General features: G+C 52.0%; 1 protein-coding gene across 2 annotated transcripts in view; it reads right to left on the reverse strand.

Annotated features, from left to right (window-relative positions):
- Positions 1–66: 66 nt before the first annotated feature.
- The window catches only part of PPP1R13B (protein phosphatase 1 regulatory subunit 13B), an 80,979-nt gene continuing 56,152 nt past the window's right edge, over positions 67–24,893 (reverse strand). Inside the window, exons 5-18 of one of the 2 annotated variants that reach the window (XM_032482758.1) lie at positions 18,474–18,575; positions 16,122–16,296; positions 15,254–15,450; positions 13,294–13,434; positions 10,384–10,564; positions 8,992–9,096; positions 7,097–7,266; positions 6,249–6,750; positions 4,532–5,298; positions 3,941–4,078; positions 3,735–3,868; positions 2,988–3,154; positions 1,902–2,101; positions 67–1,304 (exon numbers count right to left, since the gene is read on the reverse strand). In XM_032482758.1, coding sequence (XP_032338649.1) covers positions 1,263–1,304; positions 1,902–2,101; positions 2,988–3,154; positions 3,735–3,868; positions 3,941–4,078; positions 4,532–5,298; positions 6,249–6,750; positions 7,097–7,266; positions 8,992–9,096; positions 10,384–10,564; positions 13,294–13,434; positions 15,254–15,450; positions 16,122–16,296; positions 18,474–18,575 — 3,021 coding nt within the window. In that variant the 3' untranslated portion in view covers positions 67–1,262. The remainder of the gene's footprint in view (positions 1,305–1,901; positions 2,102–2,987; positions 3,155–3,734; positions 3,869–3,940; positions 4,079–4,531; positions 5,299–6,248; positions 6,751–7,096; positions 7,267–8,991; positions 9,097–10,383; positions 10,565–13,293; positions 13,435–15,253; positions 15,451–16,121; positions 16,297–18,473; positions 18,576–24,893) is intronic. The other variant, XM_032482759.1, reaches the window with a different exon arrangement.

Below are 24,893 nucleotides of genomic sequence, written 5' to 3' on the forward strand. Positions count from 1 at the left end.
CCCGACCACCTGAGCTGCCTGCACAGCTCCGCTCGGGCCCCGGAACACAAGACTCGCAGCCGCCGGTGGGAGACAGCGGTTTATTGTGTGCATGTGGACACGGCTCCTCAGAGGCTGCCCGTGGGGTGTCCGTTCCTCACCACCCCGCTGGGTACAATCAGTGCTTCAAACTGGTTGACTACAGCAAGGCTCTACACGTTTGTACGTAAAGTACACACAAGACTCGTACATGGAAAATAAAGCCTAAGGGCCTGGATTTTAATGAGAGAAGAAAACATTTCCAACATGGTTCTGATAGCTTCGAGTGGTCTAGTCAAAAAATACTCTTGGTATATAAAAGCCTGTACGTACAGTTCAGATCTCAGGGAAGTGCCTTACTTGCTTTAAGTCTAGAACTGGGGCAAATGTTATTGCATCATGGCCACCCGGACAGGGAGGCTGGGCCCTGCCCTCCTGTCCCAGGGCCACCCTCCCGACGCCCACCCACCCCCCCGGCTCGAGGGCAAGACTGCACTCAGCAGGGCCCGTCCACCCTGGGAGGGCGTCAGAACCACACCTGGGCAGCAAGAGGTTGCAGAGAAGGCAGTGCTGCGTTGAGACCCCTGACTGTGTGTCACCTCGTCCTCAGGGTCCTCGTGCCCATGGCATGAAGTCCAGCCCGGCACCAGCGGCCTGGGTGACCCAGATTGAGGCCCAGAGCCGGCACACCAGACACCACCATGGGACGGGAGTTTCCACACACGGGCCCCTCTGGTGATGCTAGGAAGAAACGCACGAGGTGAGGAAGAAAAGGACACTGGGTTCCTGTGGTTTCCAGGCCACAGGTGGGCAGGGCTCCAGCAGGGGGACACACCTCACAGTGGCTGGGAGTGTTCACTGTGGGCTGAGTGACATGGGACTGAGGGGCAGCCGTGCGCCCAAGTCGAGCAGAGCATCGGTCTTCACTGGCCACCAGCCAGCGCTTAACTGTAGGGCTGCTTTCTGGCAACAAGGGCGGTGGTTGAGAAAGCTGGGTATTTATTTGGATTTACAGTAATTGGCAAAATTCAGTCTTCTTCGGAGGTGAAAGTACCCCTCCCGGTGTGGGTGAGCTGGAGAAAGGGCCTCACCTAGAAACTGCCGGGGTTTCACATTGTGGACGCCGTCTGCTAAAGTGAGCACCAGTAAAACCGCTCCTAGCTTCAGCTTTCCCAGGGAAGTGGAGAAATCTCCTGGGTGGCTCCTGTTCGCCGGCAAGTCTGGGCGGTGCTCTGGAGGGACATTCAGGCCAGTGTTCGCTGTCGGGGTTTGATCCGTGGGTACAACTGGGGGCCGAGGGAGAGGGGTCAGGGTGGGACGGCCGTGGAGCCGGGCTCCCCACGAGGCTGCACACCAGCTCCTCAGCTCCTGGGCTGTCACCTCCTACTGAGTCCACCCTCAATCCCCGTGGGCTCAAACCATCTAAAGTCCCTGTCACTGGCTGTAAGGCCCCCAAAGGTGCCTGGTAGGCCACTGACTTCCAGTGAAGGTGGGGTGAACGTGGCACCTGCCGGGCATGCAGGCCGAGAGGTCTGATGCGGTTGTGAATGCAGTACTTGGGAGCAGCCCGCGGGTGCCCCATCTCCCCACCCACCCCCACTGAAGACACTGCTGGGTGGCGCCTTAAGAGCAGAGCACAGCGAGCAGCCGCCACCAGGGTGCTGGCCTGCCCCGGGGCCTCCCCAAGAGCAAACACCTCCACAGCTCCCCAGGGCCTGCCAACCCTCCCGCCAGCTCCACAAACTCACCCACCCGTGGGGGTACCAGGGCTTGGGGGGAGCTCCTGCACTGAGTCACCCACGGGATGCAAGCCGCACCTCGCCCAGCGCCCCGTGCTCCCCAGGCAGGCAGAAAGGGGTGAGCCAGCAGCTCCGAGCACTCACCCCCAGCAGGTTTTTGGGCACGTAGCCCTCCCGGTCCCCCAGGCGGGCCCACCACCACTCGGTCTCGCTCTCATCCTTGCGCCTCAGGATGGTGAGCGCGTCGCCTTCGTGGAAGGACAGCTCGTCACTGTTCTGGGCCTCGTAAGCCCACAGGGCGTACACCACACCTTTGTTCATCACACCCAACTTCTCCTGCACCCCTGGGATGGGAGAGCAAACCGTCAGGTCCCTGTGGCGGGTGGGCGGCAAAGAGCCCTGTTCGCTCCAGGGCCAGAAGGGCCACGCTGCCAACTCGGCCAGCTGCCACCCCCGCTTAACACCCACAGTCCTTCTCACATCCTGGTGGGAGGAGTGCTGCTGGGGATTTTAGTCCAGAGCAAAGGCTGTGGTTCTGAAAGACATTTCTCCAGTAAAGCTCAACCCGCACCGAGAACATACAAAAGTCAATGTCAAAAGCAGCTGCGTTGCTGCTCCGATAGCAGGAAGCTCTCCCCAGTGGAGTGAGTGCATGCCCAGGACCGGCCGCCAGGCCCCAAGGCACAGGTGTCCTGGGACTGCGGCCCCCCCAGTTCTGGGAGCTCAGCCTGCCTATTTATCACTTTGTCCCCAGGGCCGAGGGTCTGAGGTGGGCTGGACCCACAGATGTGGGGTGGATGACCTGTTGACTTCAGCCTCAGAGATGCTGCAGCCCTGCCAACCCCTCTGCCTAAAAAGCGGGACGGAAGACCAGTGCTCACCCACCACGGTCACCACACTGGGACACCGTCGGCCGTCACAGGCCTCTCTCTGGGCGGAGGCAGGTCCCAGTGCATCCCAGCCCAAGTGCACAGACAGCCCAGCCACCCACCCCTACTTCTCTGCCCAGAGGGCACCATCTAGCCAAAACCTAGAAGTGGTTTTGTTTCTAGCAACCTGGCACGGGCTCGCAACAATGTGGATTTTCCAACACGTCTTCAGGAACGAGCCCGACGGACAGTGTGACCTCCATCGTGATGACTTCCTGGGCTGCCCCCAAGGTTAACCCGGGGCTTCTCCCCACGCGGCCAGGAGAAGGGCTGGAGGCACCAGCCCGCCCACCCCGCGTACCATACAGAAACTGGGAACACTGGATGTAGCCTTCCTCCATCTCTTCGCACTTGTCCGCGGCTGTCTCAACGTCACTGATGGTTGAGGCAAAAATGGCGGCGCCACTCTCCACCAGCTGCTTGCAGAGGTGCACGCTGTTGCAGGAGGCGGCGCAGTGCAGCGGGGTCCTGGAACCGACAGCGTGGCCATTTGAGCAGGCCTGGCGGCTGTGCACCCAGGGCCCCGCTCACCTCCAGGCCGCTGTCTTTCCAGTGGCCTGATTTCTACTGACAGTTTAGGACCACACACGTTCCTGAAAAGTGCGGGTGGGCAGCGGGCTGGGAGACAGATGCCTATACAATGGCGACCCGGGTGTCCCTCGCACCACTGGCATGTCCCCAGAAATGGCTGCTGTGGTAACTGTTCTGTGTATTTTACCACAATTGACAGATGACCAAATGAGGCAGGACAGACAGCTGCCTGTGACGACGACTTCAGGGCCACAGGGGCCTGCCCACAGCAGCAAGACCACTGCCTCAACTCACGAGGCCGGCCTGTGAGACTCCCTTCCCTGTGCACTTTCTGGCCATTGAAAAACAGACTGACTCCCGCTCAGCCTACAATGGCGAATACGTCCCAGCCAAACCTTTAACAAAACCCAGTGAACAAAGGCCGGAGGATGCACACCCCAGGACCAAGTGCTGGCATCCTCCTTCCTTCCTGCCCCCCCAACCCCCATTCTGGACCCCACGCCCCAGGGGCCCTCACCAGCCGTCACTGTCAGCAGCATTCACATTAACCCCGAAGTCCAGCAGGAACTTGACAATGTGGTGGTGGCCGGCGCAGACGGCGTTGTGCAGTGGGGTGATGCCCTCGTCATTGGGCTGGCTGGGGTCCTCCACCTAGGACACAGGGCGCCTGTGTGAGCCCCGGTCAGGCCCGGGGCAGCCGACGCGGTGGCCGCGCTCACTCACCTCGTAGATGACCCTCTGCACCAGGTCGAACTCTCCTTCCAGAGAGGCATCCAGGAGCAGCGCCAGGGGGCTGAACCGGACCCTCAGCCCGTGCCCTGTCCGCTCCGAGTTTGGCTTCTTCAGGTTGGTCCGTTTGTTCTATTGGGAAGGAAGCAGGCTTTTGACTCAAAGCTGTTTGCCAACCAGCCAGGCCCGGGCGGCAAAGGCGAGGGTCTAGAGCCTGAGCAGAGCAGTGCCTGGCACTGCCCGGAGGGACGGCTCCACAGCAAGGTGAGTGACAGTGAGGAGGGTGATGGCCAAGCTCAGCTGCTTCCTTAGGGAGTGAGCTGCTCAGTTCCGCCCACTGCAGGGGAGCCCACCTGCCTGGCCCCCTCGGTGTCGCCCTCCCACCTGGAACCTTGTCTAGAAGGCTCTCCTTCCCCTCATTGCCTGCCCTTTGGGGTGCAGCCATGGCTCCCCTCCTCAGGAACACCTTGGGCTGTGCCCTGCAGGGCCCACCAACCCCAGTGCCACCGCCAACACAGGTGCATCTTCAGCAAGCGCTGGCAGGGTGACGAGGGAGCTGTGGCCCTGGCCCAGGGCAACACCTACCGTCAAGGCCGCCGTTGGGGGCACGGTGGGGGCCAGTGGCAGGGCCACCTGCTCCTGCCCTGGAGAGGGGGCCTCGGCCCCGGGGCTGGGGAGCTGGTCTGTGGACGGGGTCGTGGCCACATTGTTGTTGTCGTCCTCGGCGGGCTCGGGGGCCTGGTGGGTGTTCACGGGACAAAGGAGCCCCCCTGGCTCGGGGGAAGGCAGCTTGTTGTCGTTGGCATCGGAGGCGGGGGTGGGCTCAGCGGGCAGCGGGGCCGTGGGCGGGGCGGGGCCAGCCTCCCCCAGGTTCCCGTTGGCGTTGGTGTTCCCATTGTCCACGTCGGCTAAGGTGCCCATGAAGTCCTGCGAGGGGCTGGGCTGGTAGAAAGGGGCGCCCTCCATGCCGCCGGCCAGGGTGTTGAAGCGCTGGTACAGCAGCTTCTGGATGTTGGGCCCGCTGGGGCCCTCGGGCTCCGTGATGGAGCTGCGCTTCTTCAGGGGCCGCGGCGCGTTGGCCAGCTTCCTGCGCAGGGCCTCTAGGTCGGCGTCGCTCTGGTAGCGCAGCGGCGAGTGCACGATGGGCGTGAGCTTGGTGGGGCTGAGTGGCCGCGGCAGGCTCTCCACGGCGCCCGTGCCGTCCCCAGGCGGGGCGGGGCCGTCCTGCTCGGCCTCCTTCTCGGTGCTTTCTGGAGGCTGTGGCTGCGAGGCGCTTGTGGCCAGTGACCCGTGAAGAAATGGTAACGGGGACGGGGATGTGGAGCCGGACGGTAAGACAGGTTTCCCGTACACTGGAGGAGACAGAGGACAGGGCGACTTCAGCAGCCTGTGGGTTCTGGGGCCTGGCTCCTGAGCACCATCAGTGACACAGAGATGGGCTCCTACAGAGATGGGCATCTGCTGCTGAAGATGCTATGCCTAGTTTTAAATCCCAAAGGGACCCTACCGTTCACGGAACAGCACCAACTCCTTCTGAAGGTGAAGTGTCTCTAATTTATCAGTTTTTACATTTGGGTTTCCAGAATTGGGGATTTTTCAAATGAAAAAAATGAAAAAAGAAGTTACAAACCTGCCTTCCTGCCCTGTCCCAAGCAGACCCTTGCTCTTTCCTGGCCAAGGAGAACTTACCTGACCCTCGGACGAAGCTGAATGGTATAGAACAGGCCACCTCAGGAAGGAAGGTCTCACCTGGTGGCCTGGGGGCACTAGGGAAGGGGCAGGCCTCTCCCAGCACAGGGCGGAGCCTGCTGCGGGCCAGGGGGTCCCTGGGCACGGGGGGCCACGCACGCCTAAAGAGTCCTGGACGGGAGTATGGAAGCCCGAGAACGTGGGGAGGCCCAGCCCGGCCGGCCGCACAGATGAGGCTCTCCGTTAGTCTCTGTCTGTGCGGACCTAGGCTCCCTTCTCTCACTTGCCTTCCCTTGGCCCAGGGCTGGTGTCCCCTCACCCAAACCAAGGCTTCTCTCCCTGCGGGCTCTGGGAAAGGGTCCCAGATCAGCAGACACCCCCTTACATCACTGTCCCTAGGGCCTGGCTGCAGACAGGAAGTCAGCTGCGATGCCCTGCACAACTGTGCCTGCAGTTCACCCTTTACCCCTGCCTCACACAGGTACCTAAGGCCACACTTTACACAGAAATCAAGTTGAATCCTAAAGAGCATGTCGTCCCAAAGTAAGGACACGGACTGGCACTTTCTTCAGTAAAAGGATCTAGCCCAAGAGGAGCAGCAAGCCCACCGTACCTGCTTTAACCGACTTATTGAAGGCGCTGTGCGCCGCTGGCTGGTAATTCTTGGGCGGTGTGGCTTGCTGGAGGTACACGGAGTATATGGAACTTGAATTCACTGTCTGGGGTCCCTTCCTGGGGGACTGTGGCCTTGATCCTTTATCAGCCAGAAAGGGCCTAATGGCCACTGTCAGTGGGAGTTCAGGTTTGCCGTCTCCAGCTGGAAATGCAGGCAGCCCCGTTGGCGGGTACGTAGGACTTGGCGGCACGGAAATCCTCTGCTGAATCTGCTGTGAGGAACCTGGCTGGTGAGGGCTGCCCGCAGGAGGCAGCGGGGTGGGTTTCTGCCGACTGGGCAAGCCTGCGCTGGGCCTGGGCAAGCTGCCCTCCTTCCTCCTCTCCAGGGAGTTTGTGGACCCTGGGCCCACAGGTGCAGGACTTGGGTACGTCCCGTAGCTTGGGGGCAGCTGCTTGCTGACACCAGGCATGGGGGGTGGCGCTTTACCAATCTCAATGCCCTAAATTTAGAGGTCAAAAAGAAAGACAAAGTCACCCTTTGAAAAGTTAATAAGCACATTTCCCTCCACAGTCACAAGAGAATACAAAGCAGGACTTGTAATCCTTCAAATCAGCTTGTGACCAGGCACACGGCACACTGCGGGGACCGAACAGTGGGACGAAGGACCCTGAGCAAAGGCATGTACCCGTGCACCCGGCCCCTTCAGACATGGGTGTGGCCTGGGCACAAGCAGCGTGAACCTGCCTCAGGACACCTCCCAACCCTCAAGATGAAGATGAGAGCCAGACATGGGTGCAGGTGGTGAGGAGCTTGTTTGTGTTCTGTGACAGAGACAAACGGCCTACCAGCTTCTCCGCAGCTCCTAGTGCTGACAAGGGCACAGGCTGGCTGGAGACGGCCCCCTGCTTGAGAGGCCCCTCCACACCAGGGTCCTTCCAGTCCACACTGGCAACCTGCATTGCTTTCACTGAAGAGCTAGGATTCTGTTTCAGTGTTGGCCAATTTCCATCGTTGGCTGGAAAAGAACAGAGTATCAGTAAAACTTTGCTTGAAATTAGTTGAACCAACATAAGACTAACTCCCTGCCAGGAACAAAACCCCACTGGGACACACACTTTGCTGGAGCTCCATCATCCAGCGGCCAAGCCCCCTCCCTGAACACGTGCTCGCGCGAGGCAAGACCGAGGGCGGCCTCCACCGGCATGGCAGGCAGCGCTGTCACACGGGCAGAGACTCGACGACCAAGCACGGGGCTGCGCCAACCCGGGCCAGGGGCCAAGGGATCAAAGCCACATTCTTGGCCCCCATTTAGATACAGGTCAAACCCGTTACATCAACACTAGGGAATAAAATAAGTGCTGGCACTCAGTTTTCAAACAGTATTTACAAGTACAGTTACATACAGCAATACAAAAAGATTTCTCTTATGACTTCTTAACGGGTTTGACCTGTACTGCTTCTAGTATTAAAAGAAAAATTTGACTTAACCTTTTAGAAATTCCTATCCTCTTAAAGTAACTCATGATCACAGGAGGACAGGACAAGCTCCCACTGATTGGAGTAGCAGGTTATTGCTCTGCTGCAGTGATTAGAAAGCCATCAGCCCAGCGTTTTCAGGAAAGCCATTGAAAAGGTATGTTTTTTAACAGCATTTTCCAAACTGAAAAAGGGTGCAGGAGCATTCCCTGGTAAGACAGGCTCACTCGCAGTGACATGATACATCACGGCCTCTGTAGGATTAGCTCACAGCCCGGTGCGGGCCAGACTGAAGTGGTGAACGCCCAGCCACCAGCCACACAAGGCGGAGAGAAATCCGAGGGGACATAGCCCCGTCCCTCCGTCCACCAGCAGTGCTCCAGCCCAAACCTGCGGCTGCTAAGACAGGAAGAGGAGACTCCCCCCAGCTCGGAGCCCCTGGAGGCCAGTCAGCAGCCGCCCCTGGACCACGTCTACGCGGTGCAGCAGCTCAGCTGAGTCGCTGCTGCACTGCTAACCCCTCCTCCTCCGGGCAGCGAGGGCCCTGGTGGGGCATTTCCAAGGCCTCAGTCCAAACCATCACTTTGCTCTGGCTGCTGTGCTTTCACACCCCCTCTATTGTATCAGATTGGGGGCGGGTACGGGCCAGAAATGCGCAGGTTCACCAAGAGTGCCCCGAGGTACAAACTCTGGCCGATGGGAAACAAACCCAGCCCACTGCTGACTCAGGAGGGCGGGCGGGGCTGGCCGTGGGAGCTGGGTTTCCTGGCCCCCTCTCAGTGTCACAGGAAACGTGGCCGTCCAGCTGCTCCTAAATCTCACAGCAGCAGGAACTTTCATGGAAATCAGCCATAAAGGCACTAGAAAGGAAGGGCCTAGGGATTTTCCTTCTTCAGGATGAGAGAGGAGGTGTAGAAGAAATATATTCTTATTATAAAGGGACAATCGTCTTTAAATTTGATGGGAGATTCCTGTACTGAAGATAAAACTAAAAGCCTCACAGTGAACTCAGACAATCATCCTAAGTTTGTACAAACAAAACCACAAAACGCTTCCTGGGCCAGCACCTCCCTGAAGAGGGCTGGCTGCTGTGGCCGGCCCCAGGCGCCGCCCGACTGTGGCGGGCAGGGCAGGCGTGCCTGTGTGGCATCTCTTCCCCCGGCTGACTGCGAGGAGCAGCCTTTGTCAGTTTGGAAGGAGAAGCGCTGTGGACTTGGCAGTGCTGAGGACCAGAGCCTCCCACCAGGCCCGCCAGCCAACGTACGGTTTACAAACCGGTGCGCAGAGGGCCGAGACGAACCGCAGTCAGGCCCCACGTCAAGGTCTGACACTGTCCACGGGCTGGCTGCTCGGGGATGACCATGGCCATCTGTGTGACACGGAACCAGAAGGATGGCCGACCCCGCGGGTTAGTCTCCCCGGGAGGTTTCCCACTCCAGTCCCACATCTGGGCTGAGATTCCGCCCCCAGGGCGGGGGTGCACAGGCGTCCTGCGTCTGCTCACCTCCCACCACAGCAGAAAGACCAAGGCTCCTTCTGAAGGCCCCTCCCCCAGCCCCGAGAGTGCGGCCTTTCCCCGCAACCTGTGAAGGTGGCCCCGCACAGACCCCTGGGGGGGAGGGGAAACAGGAGCCATTCTCAGCGTGGGAAGCGTTTATGATTAAGTCGGGAGACAGGCCACTGGCTGTGCTAATTATCTGCCACTGGAAACAGCCACTCCCACTATCTGGTGCTTAGAACTATAAACAACAGCTTATCGAAGAAAGCTGCAATTTGACTTTCCTGCCCACCACACACTCCGCATGGCTTACGAGACAGCCACAGAGAAATCTGAGGCTGGCGACGCACCCTCCTGCCTGGGTCACGGCAAGCACCAGGCCCTCCAGCGAGAGCACGGAGCACACACACAGAAGGGCAGCACCCATCTACCACCAGCCCTGAGAACGTCCTCGCAGTGCAGGCCCGCCCCGGCCCGCAGCCCTGCTGTCACCAGTGACGGATCGCTGCACTGTGCACCTGCGCCCTGCGACTTTGACGGGGCGGTGGGTCAGCCCCAGTCACACAGTCTCACTGCAAAGCAGTGCCGGCATCTTATGCATCAGTTTAAAACAGCCATCTTCCTCCGAGGCAGGAGAGTGGACTCGCCACGGAGAATCAGGGCTGCGCTCGGCTGGCAGCCTGGGCGCTGAGGGACTCGGCTGTGTACCTGTGCAGCGCGGGGAGCCCCGCGGCCGGCCACACGGAATTCAGAGGGATGGGTCTGCGGACTTTCTAAGAGATGAAGACTGTGCTGGGTGGGGAAAGGCAGGCCAGCCACAGTGCCGGCCGTGCCAGGACGAGCAGCAGGCCTGGCGTGCAGTGCAGTGGCCACCACTGGCCGCCGTGTGCCTGACAGGTACACAAACCCAGGGCCGTGAGAGGGTGCAGCCTTCATTAATCTGTGTTTTGAAAAGCCACTCAGTAAAGGTGGTGAGTTCAATACAGAGAACCTGTCCCTGTGTCAGCGTGGTGGCACGCAGCTCCCCACGGCTGCCCTGGACGACCGAGTGCCTCGGGGGACACTGGGGGTGGGCAGGGGCTCCTCTGAGGCCGCTGTGCCCCCACAGCCCCCCTTGCTGCTCACGCTCCCCACCAGGAAGGGGGCCCGGCCACTCACCAGGTTTGGATCTTCCATGGGCAGCACTTGAGGCGATGGTGAGAGACTGGGGCTTTACGGGGTCCCCGGGCACAGGGTAGTTGCCGGTGCTGGGAACCTGGATGTAAGGCCCCACTGCAGCCACCCTGCCTGGCGTGCTCAGGGGTGACTGCGGCGACGATGTGCCATTCACACGGCTCAGCTATAAAATGGGGAGAAATGAGAGTCAGGAGTCTCCTCAGGTGAAAAGAAACCGTAAGCTGAGCATGACAGACTGCTCAGAGCTGAACCCCTTGCCCAATAACCTTTGCTTAGGAAGGGGTCACCCTGAAAGACCAGTATCTAGAAAGGGTGAGACTTCAAAAAAGGGCTTCAACCCACAGTCCCACAGGACCAATGCTCCGATAACACCTACCTGAATGTGAGCTGGAAAAACCAGGAGCTGACGGTGTAACTGGACAGCCTCCTAGGACCCCTCCAAGCACATAACCGTCTCATCGGGGGGGATGCGATCCCTCCCCTGGGTGGGCACAGAGGCATCATCAAAGCCTGGGCTCTCAGCCTGGCTTCAAATCCTGCTCTGCCACTGACTTGCTGTGCTGCCTTGCGCAGGTGATTTAACATCTCTGAATCTCTGTGCCCACATTCAAAAGTCACGATAAAGGGTAATAAGCCATGCAGGGCAAGGTGACAGGGCCTGGAAGCAGGTGAGGACTGGCCAGTTCCCTGAAGGCAGCTCTGCTGTTCTCAGCAGGGACGCTGGTCACGTGACAATGCCAACAATAGCAGGGCCCAGAACAGGGTCTAACTAGAGAAACGCTGGCTCCTTAGGGGTCCCCGGATAGGCTGAGTGAGACGTCCCTACCCCTCCTACAACTGAATGCCAAATTCTGCATGCATGAGCACAAGCACGTGTCATTCTGGAGAGAGGGTCCATGATTCTGACAACTGCTCAAAGTACCTAAAACCTTTGGGTGGAGACACACATCTGCAGAAGTACCAAATTCTTCAGGGGGACCCCGTGAAGTAGCAGGTGGAATGTAAGAAGTACCATTTATCTAGCATCTGTGATGGTTAATTTTCTGTGTCAACCTGGCAAGGATGTGACACTTGGATATTTGGTCAGACATGTCCAGATGTTGCTGGGACAGTATTTTTTAAGATGAGACTAACATTTGAATCAACAGACTCTGAGGAAGGCAGACTGCCCTTCATAACATGGACGGGCTGCATCCAATAGGCTGAAGGCCTTAGAGGAAAAGATTACGGTCTCCCAGGAAGAGAGAATCCTGTGGGCAGGTGCTGCAGCCTCGCGCGGCAGCGCCTGCGGCTCCCTGGGCCTGCAGGCCAGCCCTGCAGGTTTTGGACATGTCAGCCTCCACAAGCGTGGGAGCGAGTCCTCAGAATCAGTCAGCTGGTCTGTCTTTACACACATGCACACCCAGAACCGGTTCTGTTTCCCTGAGAACCCTGACTGATACACCGTCACTGAAGACTGCAGTGTCAGCAAGCATGGAGGTGCGCACGCACCCTCTCCCACAGTCTCTGCGCTGTTACTGAGAGAAAATGGAAACCACTGGTCTGCAGTCACAGTGTTGTACAGATTAACCACTGACCCTGAAGCACTCTGGTTTAAAAAAGTGTATATCTGTAAGTCAGAGGTGCTTTCCCTGAGACTGCCAGTCACGATGCCCACAGAAGAGGCAGTGCCTTCCTCCTCCAGCGCCCTCCTCACCCACCCACCAGGCCAAGCCCCTAGAGCCTGCCCCTCACCTGAGAGCCACCTTCAGAGCAACAGAAGCCAACAAGAGAATGCGTCAATCGTGAAAACACCCATGTTGGAGTGTGGGTGAGGGGACGGTGCGCGAGTCCCAGCTGCCCGAGGACGGCAGGCCAATCGGCTCTGCACTCCGCCACCACTTCCATCAGACCCTGAGCACCCCGAGTGGAAGGAAGGTCAGGTGCTAGACCCAGCCAAATATACCAACGCAGCGCTGGTCCCTTTTCCTCCCGTGAGCCCTCAGCGATACACGTGTTCACCGAAGCACCAAGAACAACAGCAGGTCCCGAGACACCCTGCCTGACCACGTGGCTGGGTACAGTGACCACAGGCCCTGGGACACGGAGTAGTATACGGAAGTTACAAAAGTAATGAGGTCATGACCTGGAAAGATACTCATGTTGTGGTTTAAAAAAAGAAGGAAAAAAAACCCCCAAAAAACAACAGTGTGGTGCAGAACAGTGTGATGATGTAATTCCTACAATTACATTTCGATTAAAACCTGAATACCTTCCTGTCTGTCTTAAGCAAAAGACTGGAACCATTAACAACTATCATCCCTGGAGAATGAGAAGAATGGGAGGGACTTCCACATTTTCCTTTAAATGTTTGTTTTAAGTGTCTTTTTTTGAGTATTTATTACCTTTGAAATTCAAAATACCAAATCAAGATTTTTAAAAAGCACAGACCCCTTATACAGCACTCTGCTCGAGTTTACAAAGCCCTTCCACGTGGGTTATTTCTAAGAATCTTATGATGACTCCTGGGCCGGGAAAGGCAAATCAGTTCACGGCAAGAATACAGGACGACACAAGGTCAAGGAAGCTGTGCCAATGGCACAGCTTAAAATGGGCGCTGCAGATGGGGGCCAAAGCCTGCCCAGCAGAGAGAAGACAGAGCTGCCCCAGGGAGGAGGGTGAGGAAGCAGAAGCCCCGCGGCCGGGGAGGGATGATGCCACACATCAGGAACCAGCTGTGTCTTGGGGAAAAAGAACCATCCCCTACTGTTGTTTTTTACGGTTTGTGGCCAATTTATATTTCATCAGCTCTGGCTGCTGGGGAGCAGGATGGTATCACAGTGAAGATGGACAATTTGGGGATGAACCATTTTTAGCAGTTTATCTCACAGAAATATTTTCTTTTCCACGTGCCTGAATTTTTTTCCCGTAAAGACGTTCACGCAGCTCGTTGATCCGCGTGTCCATCATGGCCACCTCCATGTTGCGCTTATTTAAGAGCTCCTTCTGCTGCTGGAGTTTTGAATTCTGTTCCTGGTTCAGCTGGTTACGAATCTGCAAGATAGAAAATATGTTTACGATTTGTATTAATTAAATGGTCAACTTCTCATCGTGAGGGAGATTAAAAAAAGAAGAAAAAGGAACATCTGGTTCTCATGTGTATTTATATACATTCACTGTCACCTGTGTGCTAATATTTGACAGGTACAGCACAGATGAAGCCAGAACATATTTCATATGGAACAAAAAAGAGCAAATGTCGGCAAATGTGTCTTCTTCAAAATGTATGGAATGACTAGCACCAACGATGAGTGTGGGAGAGGTGTCTGTTCTGCCCCACAGGCCACCGAACGAGGGAGCAGGAAATCCAAAGGTTGGCCGACTCACCAAATAGAACGCTCCTGTATCATTTTAATGAGTCATAACCAGCACTTGGACAAAATGAAACAGAGACAGTGTCAGAGGGCACTGCGCATGAAGGTTAAGTCTGGTCTCGTGAAAATCTCAGATGTGCACGCTTACACTAGCACTGACACACCTGCACATGTGTACCAAACAGGAGGGAACATGTACTTTTTAACCTAGATTGCAGTCAAAAAGTTGGATATACACATAAATAAATATATTACATTCATCACACTTCACCAAAAAAAATCCTTAGGAACCCCGCATTTTTAACAATTGCTTAAAATGTAAAAAGGAATAAAGTCTTCTAACAATTTCCACGCATTTTGTGTCACAGAATTTAACAGCAACAAGTGAGTTAACTCTCTGTAATTAGAATTCCCATTTCGTAAAATGATATAATACTTTCTCTAACAAGTGTAATAGAATTGCAAAGCTTGTTTCTGGCTTGAAAAATCACCTGCTAAATGACAGCTTCTGAGAAATGAAAATCTTGAAGGTTTTAGGACTGTGGCCTCCCCAAATTTTGTATGTCAAAGCCCTAATCCACAGTGTCAGTATTTGGAGATGGGCCTGCAGGAGGTAATTGGGCCATGATGAGGTCATGAGGGTGGGGCCTTCACGATGGGGTTAAGTAGCCTTCTCAGAGGAGGGAGACCAGAGTGTGTGAGGACACAGCAAGGCGGCAGCCGTGTGCCAGCCAGAAGTGGACCCTCCCACGAACCAAGTTTGCCATCACCTGGATCTTGGACCACAGCCTCCAGGACTGAGACACAAATGTCTGTTGTGTAAGCCCCCAGTATGGGGTATCCTGTTACAGCGACCCAAGCTACGATGAAGATTTAACAGTAGGCATCTATCTTGTCAAAACACAGTTAACACAGAGGCCTTAAGTATCAGCTAAAGCCAAGTTCTTTACCAGTTCATTATACTGCCAATTAAATTCATACATGCTCAATAAAAGAAGCCAGTCACAAAGAACTATATGACTCTATTCATACGAAATTCCCAGAATAGGCAAATCCCTAGAGACAAAAATTAGAGTCGTGGCTGCTTGGCTCCAGAGGGACGGGGGTTGTGGGCTGATGGCTAAGAGGTGTGGGGCTTCTTTCGAAGGTGAGGTTCTAAAATCGAGTGTGGTGCTAGCTATAGAACTCCGTGAAGATACAAAAAACCACTTAATTGTATAACTTAAAAGGTGAATTGTACGCTATGTGAATTACATCTCAAAGCTGTTTTAAAAATTCTTGTCGGGGGAGGGTGTAGCTCGGGTAGAGGGCGTGCTTCGCATGCATGAGGCCCTGGGTTCACTCCCCAGTGCTGCCATTAAAACAAATTATTTTGTACCAAATGCATTTTGTGTCTGTTATTCAATTAGAGTCCAGTCATTTGTTTCCAGTTCCTGGGATTTCCAGCCTATGCTGCAAATAGACTTAATAGACTCATCCCTCAGCCCCGGGTGAGGTACCTGTAGTTCTTGGTACAGGCGTTTCAACTCCACCGCAGCCGGCCCAGTCAGCTTGCCATTGTAAGACTGGAACCCGTTCAGTTTTCCTTTCTTTAAATCTTCCAGTTGTTGACTGAGCTGATCAACTCTTAAAATCGCAGTCTGCACTTCCTGCTTCTTTTCCTGGAACATGGCACTGAACCGTTCTATTTCTGCAGCTATAATTTCCCACCAATAAAGAAAAAAACACCACTGAAGTTAATTTTTTCATGGTATTTTCCTGGTTTTGTTGTGTATTAAGTTCTGTTTCATTTCTACACATTTAACTCTCGCATCATCTAGCACCAGACCTTGGGGAGGAAACTGTAATCTGCACGTAATCCAAAGCACATTTCAACACATGATGCGACTGCTCATATGGCTAAGTTATATTTGCATGAATTATTGAATAATTTTAAATTAGGGCAACCAGTCCAAAAGCTACCATGGTCAAGCCACTTAAGAATCTCAGTGCACCAAACAGACCAAGTCCTCCCTGAGGGCAGGCCCATCCAAATCTATCTTGCTTATTGCTGCGCCATAAAGTAGGCACTGACGGAACTGGTGAATAAAGTGACAATTCACGCGCACAAATATAAAAAGTGAGCACGTGTATGCCGTGTCTTCACACACAGATAAAATTTAAGCTGTTCACTTGAAACAGACCCTCATCATGAGTGGAGTCTTAGGAGTGGCCCTGCCCAGATCTGAAGAGCGGCCGCTACCCAGCAGGAGGCCCCCCTCCACTGCAGTGTCCTCAGATCACTGAACCTAGCCGCGAAGGCGCAGGCGCAGGCGCAGACGCAGCGGAGTCCGGGGTGGGCCCGCAGCGGGCGGGTGGGGCACGTACACAGGTTCCCGTTCATCATTTTGCTGTAGTCCACTTGTCCTCTCATGGCTCGGATCTTCTTCAACTTGTTTTCCTGGGCTTCGACTCGTTCTTTCAACTTCTGAAGCTTTTCATTTTCAGAAATAGATTGCTGCTGACGGCGCTCCTGTTGCTTCAGAAAATGTAAACGCTGTTCCTAACAAAAGAGGGAAACGGCTAACTTTGAAAACTGAAATGGATGCTGACTTTCATACACCGAAAAAAGGGTAAGCAGATTCCACAGGCTCACCCATCACAACAAGCACAAGCCCACCTCCCCCCCAGCGGCCCAGCTCTCCTGTGGCCAGGGCTACAAAGCGGCTTCCCAAGGCCCTTATTTAGCCTCCTAAAGGACGTGAGCACAGACCAGCAGGGGATTTTCTACTGGAAGGAGACACGTAAGGGGATGAACCGCTAATCTGCCAAGTGCCATGAAATAGGAAATGTTTGTTTTCTTTAGGATGCTTGTCTTCACAAGCAATCAGACATTTCAGAGTCGAACAAGAACTGGACAATCCTAAAGTGAAAATACATGCAATACTCAACAGTTTTTTCCCTAACGTGAAAACAGGCCTTAAGGGTAACTGTCAATGTTGAAATATTCATGGCCCTATTTGTATGCATTAAACATACTTAAGGAGAGATTTAAGTGTGACCATGCTGGCGTTACACAACGCGCTCTAAGGGAAGGGAATATGTGCGGAAATATGTAAAAATTAGCATTAACTTGTGATTTACACTGCTGAAAATATTAAAGAAAATATTAAAGATTTTTTTAATAGCAATACTCTTGGCTCAATAGTTGGAACAAAATAAAAAGTAGAATTAGAAAAGTTTGTAATTACATAATACCATGGACATTTTATCTTAGAAATGCTATTAACGGGATGAAAATACTTTCCAATTTACCTAACTTTTGTTTTTTATTCTTGTAAATCCAATAAACTTTGAAAGACAACTTTTAAAAACAAGTCCAACTTAAACTATTATTTACATAAAAGCGAAGAGAATTATACGGTTATTCAATAAATGAAAAAAGTTGAATTGGACATCTAGGTATTAAGAAACTCTCTTTACAGAGAAAGCAGTAAGACCCTAGGCGGTGCTGTTTACATATTCTCTCTCTCTCTCTCTCTCTCTCTCTGAGTTTCAGAACATTTACCATAATTACAACATGAATTGTTTCCAACAGGCATGGGTGATAGGTCTAATCTTTTAGTCCAAGACTAAACCATTATTTAGAAAAGTTTTAAAACCAAGCAGGACCCCATGGGGCCCTCCCGGATACAAAAGCCTTCCTCTGTCCCTGTGTCTTGCAGGAAAAAAGCTTCAGACTCCTAGACCTTCCCTGAGTCCCAAAAGGTAGGTCCAAACAGTTCCTAACCAGGGAAGTGAGGGAATGCAGAAATAAAGGAGTCAAGAAACAACAGTGCAATAAAACAGGGTCCTGGTTCCAGCCGCAAGGGAGACACATAACAATGTGTCCTCGAGTTCTTCTGCAGGAACTAAGGCCCCTACTTAAGTGGTGGATGGGAAGGACTGGTTAAACCCAAGATTCCTGGACACCACCCGTTACCTCACCACTGACCAATCAGAAAAAAGTCACACACCCTGCAGCCCTCATCCCAAATTTTGCCTATAAAAATGCCTTCCCATTGGGGAGTTTGGATTTTTTGAGCACAAGCTACCTATTCTCCTTGCTTGGCCTGGCAATAAACCTTTCTCTGCTCCAAACTTGGGCATTTACATTTGGGTGTGTTTGGCCTCACTGTGGGTCAGGCACACAAACTTGCATTTGGCAACAGTTTCAAATCCTACCATTACAGAGTTTCAACAACAAATCTAGCACCCAGTGTGTGTAATGAGTGCTGAGGACGCCTGCACCTCAATAAACCAAACAAGTTCCCTGCAGGTAGGACAAAGGCAAGCCATCTTTGGAGTCCACGACCAGTGTATTGTCACAGGGCCACTCGCCTCCTCTGGAACACTAATGCCAACTACACCAGTGGACAACATACCCAGAGGGAAAAGGAGCTTCCTTTCTTTCCAAATTTCACCTATAAGTGGGTAAACTGGGTAAGGCCGATCGTTTCCTGTCCTAACACGTGAGCATGTCAAAGGTCAGATGCACTTGCCTGGGTACTTTCCCACCTCCAAGAAGCTACATACGCATTTACTGTTACAGGAGAGATAATTGAGAAAGACACTGTTTAACACTTGGCGGTATGGTCCTGCTTACAAGGGTTACCCATGAATGCACTGACCCCCCAGCTAAAATAACGGCAGAAGAACACACTCATTGGACACTTGCCCACCTCTGCTTTTACCACTTACCTTGGCGACCAGCATTTGCTGCTGGTTCTCAATTTGCTGTTGTTGCCTAGCTGCCATGTCCTGGAGTTCTGAGAGGGTGAGTTCGACACGTGGGTTCCCAACCTACAGAGACAGGACACACTCAGGCTGGAATGCACGTTCATTCTGCACAGTCATTCTGCTGTAGTGTCAGAACGCGCACACATCAAGACTTTAAACAGGCTCCCCAGTAGTTAGGAGAGCACAAACGAGTTTATCTTCTCATAGGAGCTTTCCCCCTTGTTGGCTGTTTCCCAATTGCTGGCTGTTTTTATTAAATTTATTTGAGCAAATAGGGATGTCAAATGTTTAAGGGTACACAACCTTAAAAAATAAGTATGCAGGTGGCACCTCAGGACAAATGTCATCTCACCACCACTTGGTCTCAAGAAGCTAAAATATATGAAAGATTCTAAAGTACAAACACCCCATGGAAAACACCACAGGCGTGGCGCACAGCAAAGGCTGACCCACCAGCGGCAGGAAATTATCTGCGTGAGATGAGCACAGAAAGGTGGCAGCTTGAGGAGTGGCAGCTGACGGAAGCACGTCTCCATCCTCTTGTTACTGAGAAATAATAACATCAAGCACTGCTGCTGTGTTTGCCGTGAGCCTGTCCCTGAAGCGACCACCTCCCATTTATGAACTCCTCTAAGCCTCACGACGACCCAGGCGGGCAGGCATTGCTCCACCCCCGCTTCTGCAGACGGCAAAACAAGCGGGGCAGCTCATGTCCTGTGCTGCAGGTCGGGCGCCCCACAAGGACAGAGCAGGACGTGGAGGTCCTGGCCGCCTCACACGGCACCCTCTACCAGGCACACACCTCGGTGTGGGCTGCTACGCTAGGCACGTTACACGCACTGTACACACAATCCTCATAACAAATCTGGGTGGCAGGTGGACGAGCCCCACCCTGGGCGAGGAATCACAGGAGAAAGGAGAAGGGACACACCTAAGGGCCGAGAACTGACCTAAGGGGCTGAGCGCCAGTGCCAGCCCAGTCTGCTTCCTCCAAGCCCTTCTGTGCCCACCAGGGAGGCGCGGAGCCCTCCTCAGACCTCCATCTCCTCCTTCTAGGTTCAGCTGTACTCTCAGGGCCCCTTTACCTTCTGCCAGCCTCACACCCTCTTGTAATTCTTAACAGGGGGTCCAACCCCTGTTCTTCCGACTCCAGTCTTCCCCAAATCTTACGGTGCCAAGCACATTCTGGACTCTTGGAAAATGGAATTGGGATGTGTTCATAGTCTTAACTGGAAGCCTGTTCTATTTATCTGAGATCCCTAGATAGCAACATGGAGCAAGCCCCTCTCAATACCAGATGTGAACTGCCAAGTTCTAGACACTTCCATTTGAAAAGAAATTTGTCCATTCTACAAAAATGCCTGGTAGAACTGTCATAATGCCCAAAATATGTTTTAACACTAATAAAGGATTCTAATTTCCACCTACTGAGATTTCCTAGTCGCCACAAAAAAGGTATTCTTAAAACTTTCAGAACTTTACTCCTTAAACATGTTTTTCACTAGAGAAAAATGATGCCCATTCAACAAAACTTTCAATTTACATTAATTTTGTAACTTTACAACTTGAAGAAAAGACAAATAAAAACCTATCTCTTTGGTCTCCTCTCCCCTCCAATGGCTTAGAGTAACAATGAAAAGAAATGCAACCGTTTGGTATTCTGATGTTCACACCTGTGAGCAAGACGGGGCTTTCTGTGCGTGCTGTGTCCTACGTGTGTTTCTAGCTGTAAAACTAGGATATACTCTGCTGTCGTAAGTAAGTCAGGCAGTACACCTTATGTGTGTACTAACACATTGTAATTTTATAAAATTTTACTGAAGTAGATATCACAAACAGAAAACTGTATAAATCATAGTGCACAGCTCAGTGAATTATTTCAAAGTGAACATGTGTAATTTGATTGCTTTTTAAATGGGTTACAAAAACATGAGCCACCATAAACCTGTAAGTCAACAGATATGCAACATTTTACACTTTAGTATTTATTCTCTAATTTGTTCAACGTGAAAATTTAGCAAAAAGCACCTCTTCAGAGTTTTTTAAGAAAGCAAAAACCCTCTGATGCAAATTCCACCCTGTTATGACAGGCCTTTCAGAATGCATTCTCTCCACATAAACCAAACCCCATAGGAGCAATTTAAAATTCTCCATACGAACTCAATTTACTCAGACAAACCTATGACCTAATTCCTCGCTTATTTCTTTTCATTGCATCTAATAAGAAGAAATCAAATCCTGTTCCCTTGGGCCCGTCAAGGTCCCTCATTACGGTAGTTATCCAGTGAGTTCAAGTCCAGGTCACAGATAGGGCCAGCCACTTCCAGGACCAGTAAGATGGGTGCGGAAGTTCTCTCAGGAACAGCCCGGCAGGCTTCCATAAATGCAGGCCCAGGGAAAGCAAGTGCACCCCCCACCCCAGCCTGCGGCCTGCCGCCACGGCCTTCCTCCCAGCAGGGGCCGCCGCGGGCCCTGGGGCTCAGGGCCCCCTCTCCCACCAGCATTCTACCCAGACTCTCCTGTATTCATGTGCCCAGCGAATGCAGTTTGCCCTCTAACCCATCTTCCACAACATGGCCCACAGTCCCTCGGTCTAACGACCCCCCACCCACCCCACCCCCTGACAAGCGCAGAGGAAAACAGAACCCCCCCCCCACTTCTCTGAGCACACCATCCCCTTCCCTTCTTTCTCCAGATGCCCACAAATCTACTTGCAGGGACAGTGAATTAGGAGACTTCATTCCTCTAACTTATAATACTTTTATATATGAAATACTCACCAGACAGAGAACTTGTACCAGGGACCCTCCAGCTCACGCCAGCCTGGGAGAGACTCCACAGGGCCTAGACCACTGACACCCGGCCCCCGGCCAGGCCTGGCCACAGCCCCCCGACCAATGATCAACGTTTGGTGAATGGATTTATACGTGAAATCAGTACTTCCTCAATCCTTCCACCATACCCTGATCGCACACCTACACAGACAGCATCTTTCCAAACTTGAAAGCTCAGACTTTTTAAATTCTGTCTTCCCATGGAGAGTCTATACCCTCCTCACCACTTCACTTGCCTCAGCAGATCATTCCTGACACCTCAGAAATCCACGTTTCCTCGGGCCCCTCTCCCCTCCCTTCTGACCATGTCCCCTCATTCCCATCTGCCCAGAAAGGCTATAAGCAGCAGCAGTGGGGCTTCCTCAGTGAAGAGACCGAGCCATGTGCTTGAGGTCCCAGCGTGAGCAGGTGTCCCGACTTCCAGGCCAGGGTGGCTGTGAAGTGGTCAGGTGCTGGCTGGCTGGTTGGTTGGTTTGGAGTACTATACAAGTTTGATTCCGTAATAATTCTTTACCCTCGATATGCCACGTACAATTCTAGACACTGTAGGAAACAGAAAAGTAAAATGCAGTTTCTTTTGATGAGATAAAAGACCGGAGGGCTCTTCTGATGAGATAAAAACCTCACATGGGAAGCAATCAGGTTTGCCCAGCAAATTCAACTATGAGGAACAGAACCTGAGCTCAGTTTTTCTTTGTTCTTATATTTATAAATAAGAGCATTTTCCCAGAGTAGCAGCAAGGACATGGACTGTCACATGCGCTGCTGTAAAAGTGCGCTGTTCAGCCTGGCGCTCCTCCTGGGAAGCCCGCGAGCAGCTCAGAAACTCAGGACATTTCAGCCACCCTGAGTCCAGGCATCATGGGCACTGCGGGTCTGAAAATAAAAGGTGCCTCTTAAACCTCTTACCCCAAAACGGTGAATCCAAATTGGAAGCTAAACCCTCTTTACATTATTATTCCTGACTTTACAGAAATTCCAAATAAAAATACTATTTCATGGGTTTGGAAGCAGAGCCTCCAGCCCAGTGAGTCTCCCGACGATGGCTGTCCTGGCTGACATCCTGACCACCACGCCGCCGCTACAGACCCCGCGCCACAGCACGCAGCCGAGCCTTGACTTCCTGACCCCTAGAGACAGTGTAAGAGTATAAATAAATCACAACACTCACAATAAACAAAAACAACATGATTTTCTAATTTTTATGTTCCTAAATTTAAGATTAGCACCTTTTAAAAAATTGATAAGATATATTCTAGTCTAGTTCAGATACAAAACTTCAAAAATATCCATATTGGTAATAAGTTAACAAAATTAAATAATACAACAGGCTAGTTTAAGAAATACACAGTGAAATCAATGTTTCCTTTTCAAATTTACTTTATTGAGGCACAATTTACAGACAGTAACACGTGCCCATTTAAAGCGTACTGCTAAATGAGTTTTGACAACTGCGTATCACAGTGTAACCACCACCTCAGCCAGGACACAAAACATTTCCATCATCCCAGAAAGTTCCCTGCTGAGCTTCCCAGTCAATTCCACTCCCCGCTCCTCCTCGCCAAACCAGCAATCTGTTGAGGGGTGGCTGTCGTCCACGGGAGCCCAGGTCTGTATCCTTGAGGCTCTCACACAGACGGGCCACATGGTGTGCACTTCCTTGTGTTTGGTTCTCCACTCGCCGCAAGGGTGTGGCCTCCACCCACGTAGCATTCAGTCATGTGCTATCACCCATTTTGCTTTCCCATTCATCTGCTGATGAGCATTTGGGCTGTTTCCTTTCTGGCCATGGGGAATAAAGCCACCTTGAACATTCGTGTACCAGTATTCACGTGGACAAATATTCTGGCTTCCCTTGGGTAATCGATGTCAAGAAGTGGAAATGGTGGGCTGGATGGTGAGTGTATGTGTAACTTATACAAACTGCCCAATTGTTTTCCAAAGTGAAGCATCGTTTTACACTTTCACCAGCAATATATGAGAGTTCTAGCTTCTCCACATCCTAGCCAACATTTTTGACTAGTGTTTAAATTTTAATTGTCCTCCTTTTAAATAAAATGTTAACCCATCGGTGAAGAAAGAATTCCATATAAATGGATTTTGATAAATAATGGAAAAAAGCAAGCATTAAAATGACCATAATTAAGCTATCACCCCTAAACACACAATGACCAGAGTTTCAATAAATAAGCTGGCTAGACTTGCCAAAAGTTAGATGTAAAAGGGGGGCTGATTTCCCAGGCTAATGCCTCATTTGCACTAATTATGTGTATGAATCATGGCTCATAAAGCTATCAAAATAAAATATGTTTGACAAACAGGCTATCAGAAGTGGATTTTTTGAGATATTAAACAACTACAACTCACTTGATCATGGTTAAAAGCTTCAGATCACCAGTCAGCTGATGACATGGCTTTGATCAAACGTATTTTCATCTCCTGAGGTAACATATTTTAGGTATTAAAAACATGCAGTAAAGGTTCTCAAAACAAACCACTGTAGGCAATCATGCGCACACTCATCTCCCATCCTAAGCCACTAATTACATGTTTTTGTAGACTTTTAGTCTTTCCAATAGTGGTAAGAAGGCTTAGTTTTACCTCCCATCTAAGGCACTACTGAAAACATTCTGCCAACATGTGCCAAATGTATTTTTCCAATACGTGCCCCAAAATATCAAAGACTGCAGCTTCAACAAAAGGGTCCTCTCGGTGCACAGCGCCAGTTCACTATCGCACTTCCTAAAAAATTATGCCATTTTCCAGACAACTTTTCTTTTGGTATAATGACTCATCCAAAAACACATTAAATAAATGATCTGTAAGAAGTGATATTTGGACATTAGTCTCAAGCAAGCAAGCAGTGACCCATTTACTCTCTCAGCTGCTCCTCACCTGGTGGCCGGACCAGGAACTGTGTGCAGGACCGGGTGAGCCGCGTGGTGCCCTGAGTGCATCCACAGCATGGGGAGAAGGTGGGGGCGGCTGTCTCCTGTGCACAAGGCCACCTCTACCTGTAGTATTTTTGCCTTTTTTAGGGGGGTTATTAGGGTTATTTATTTATTTTAGTGGAGGTGCTGGGGCTGAACCCACGACCTCCGGCCTGCTAAGCATGCACTCTACCACAGAGATGCACCCTCCCCTCTATCTGTTGTCAAGTGTTCTCTTGTTTAGCTTTCCTGTCCTATAACTTTATTTAAGCTCACTTTGAGTGTATTCTCCCTAAAAGTTGAAAAATTGGTGGAGAAAGTTATATAAAAGGAAGTACTGACACTGCGAAGCCGCCCCGAGAACAGCCCCTCCCCGTCAGCCACGCCCGGCGAAGCCCCCTCTCCGCTCCTCGCGAATACAGCAGACTTTCACTGCGCGACATTTCGGGTCCCAACTGTGTTCATGTGTTGTTTATTACTTACAAAAGCATGACTTCATCGTTCCGTTCACATATTTTACAACTGTGAAAACAGTCTGGGAATCAGCAGTCCACCTTTATTTATTTCACAGGCCGCGTACAGTTCTCTATGGCTGAGTGACAGTCACACCCGACCTT

Source organism: Camelus ferus, chromosome 6 (assembly GCF_009834535.1).
Source record: "Camelus ferus isolate YT-003-E chromosome 6, BCGSAC_Cfer_1.0, whole genome shotgun sequence".
Classification (NCBI taxonomy): Eukaryota; Metazoa; Chordata; class Mammalia; order Artiodactyla; family Camelidae; genus Camelus; species Camelus ferus.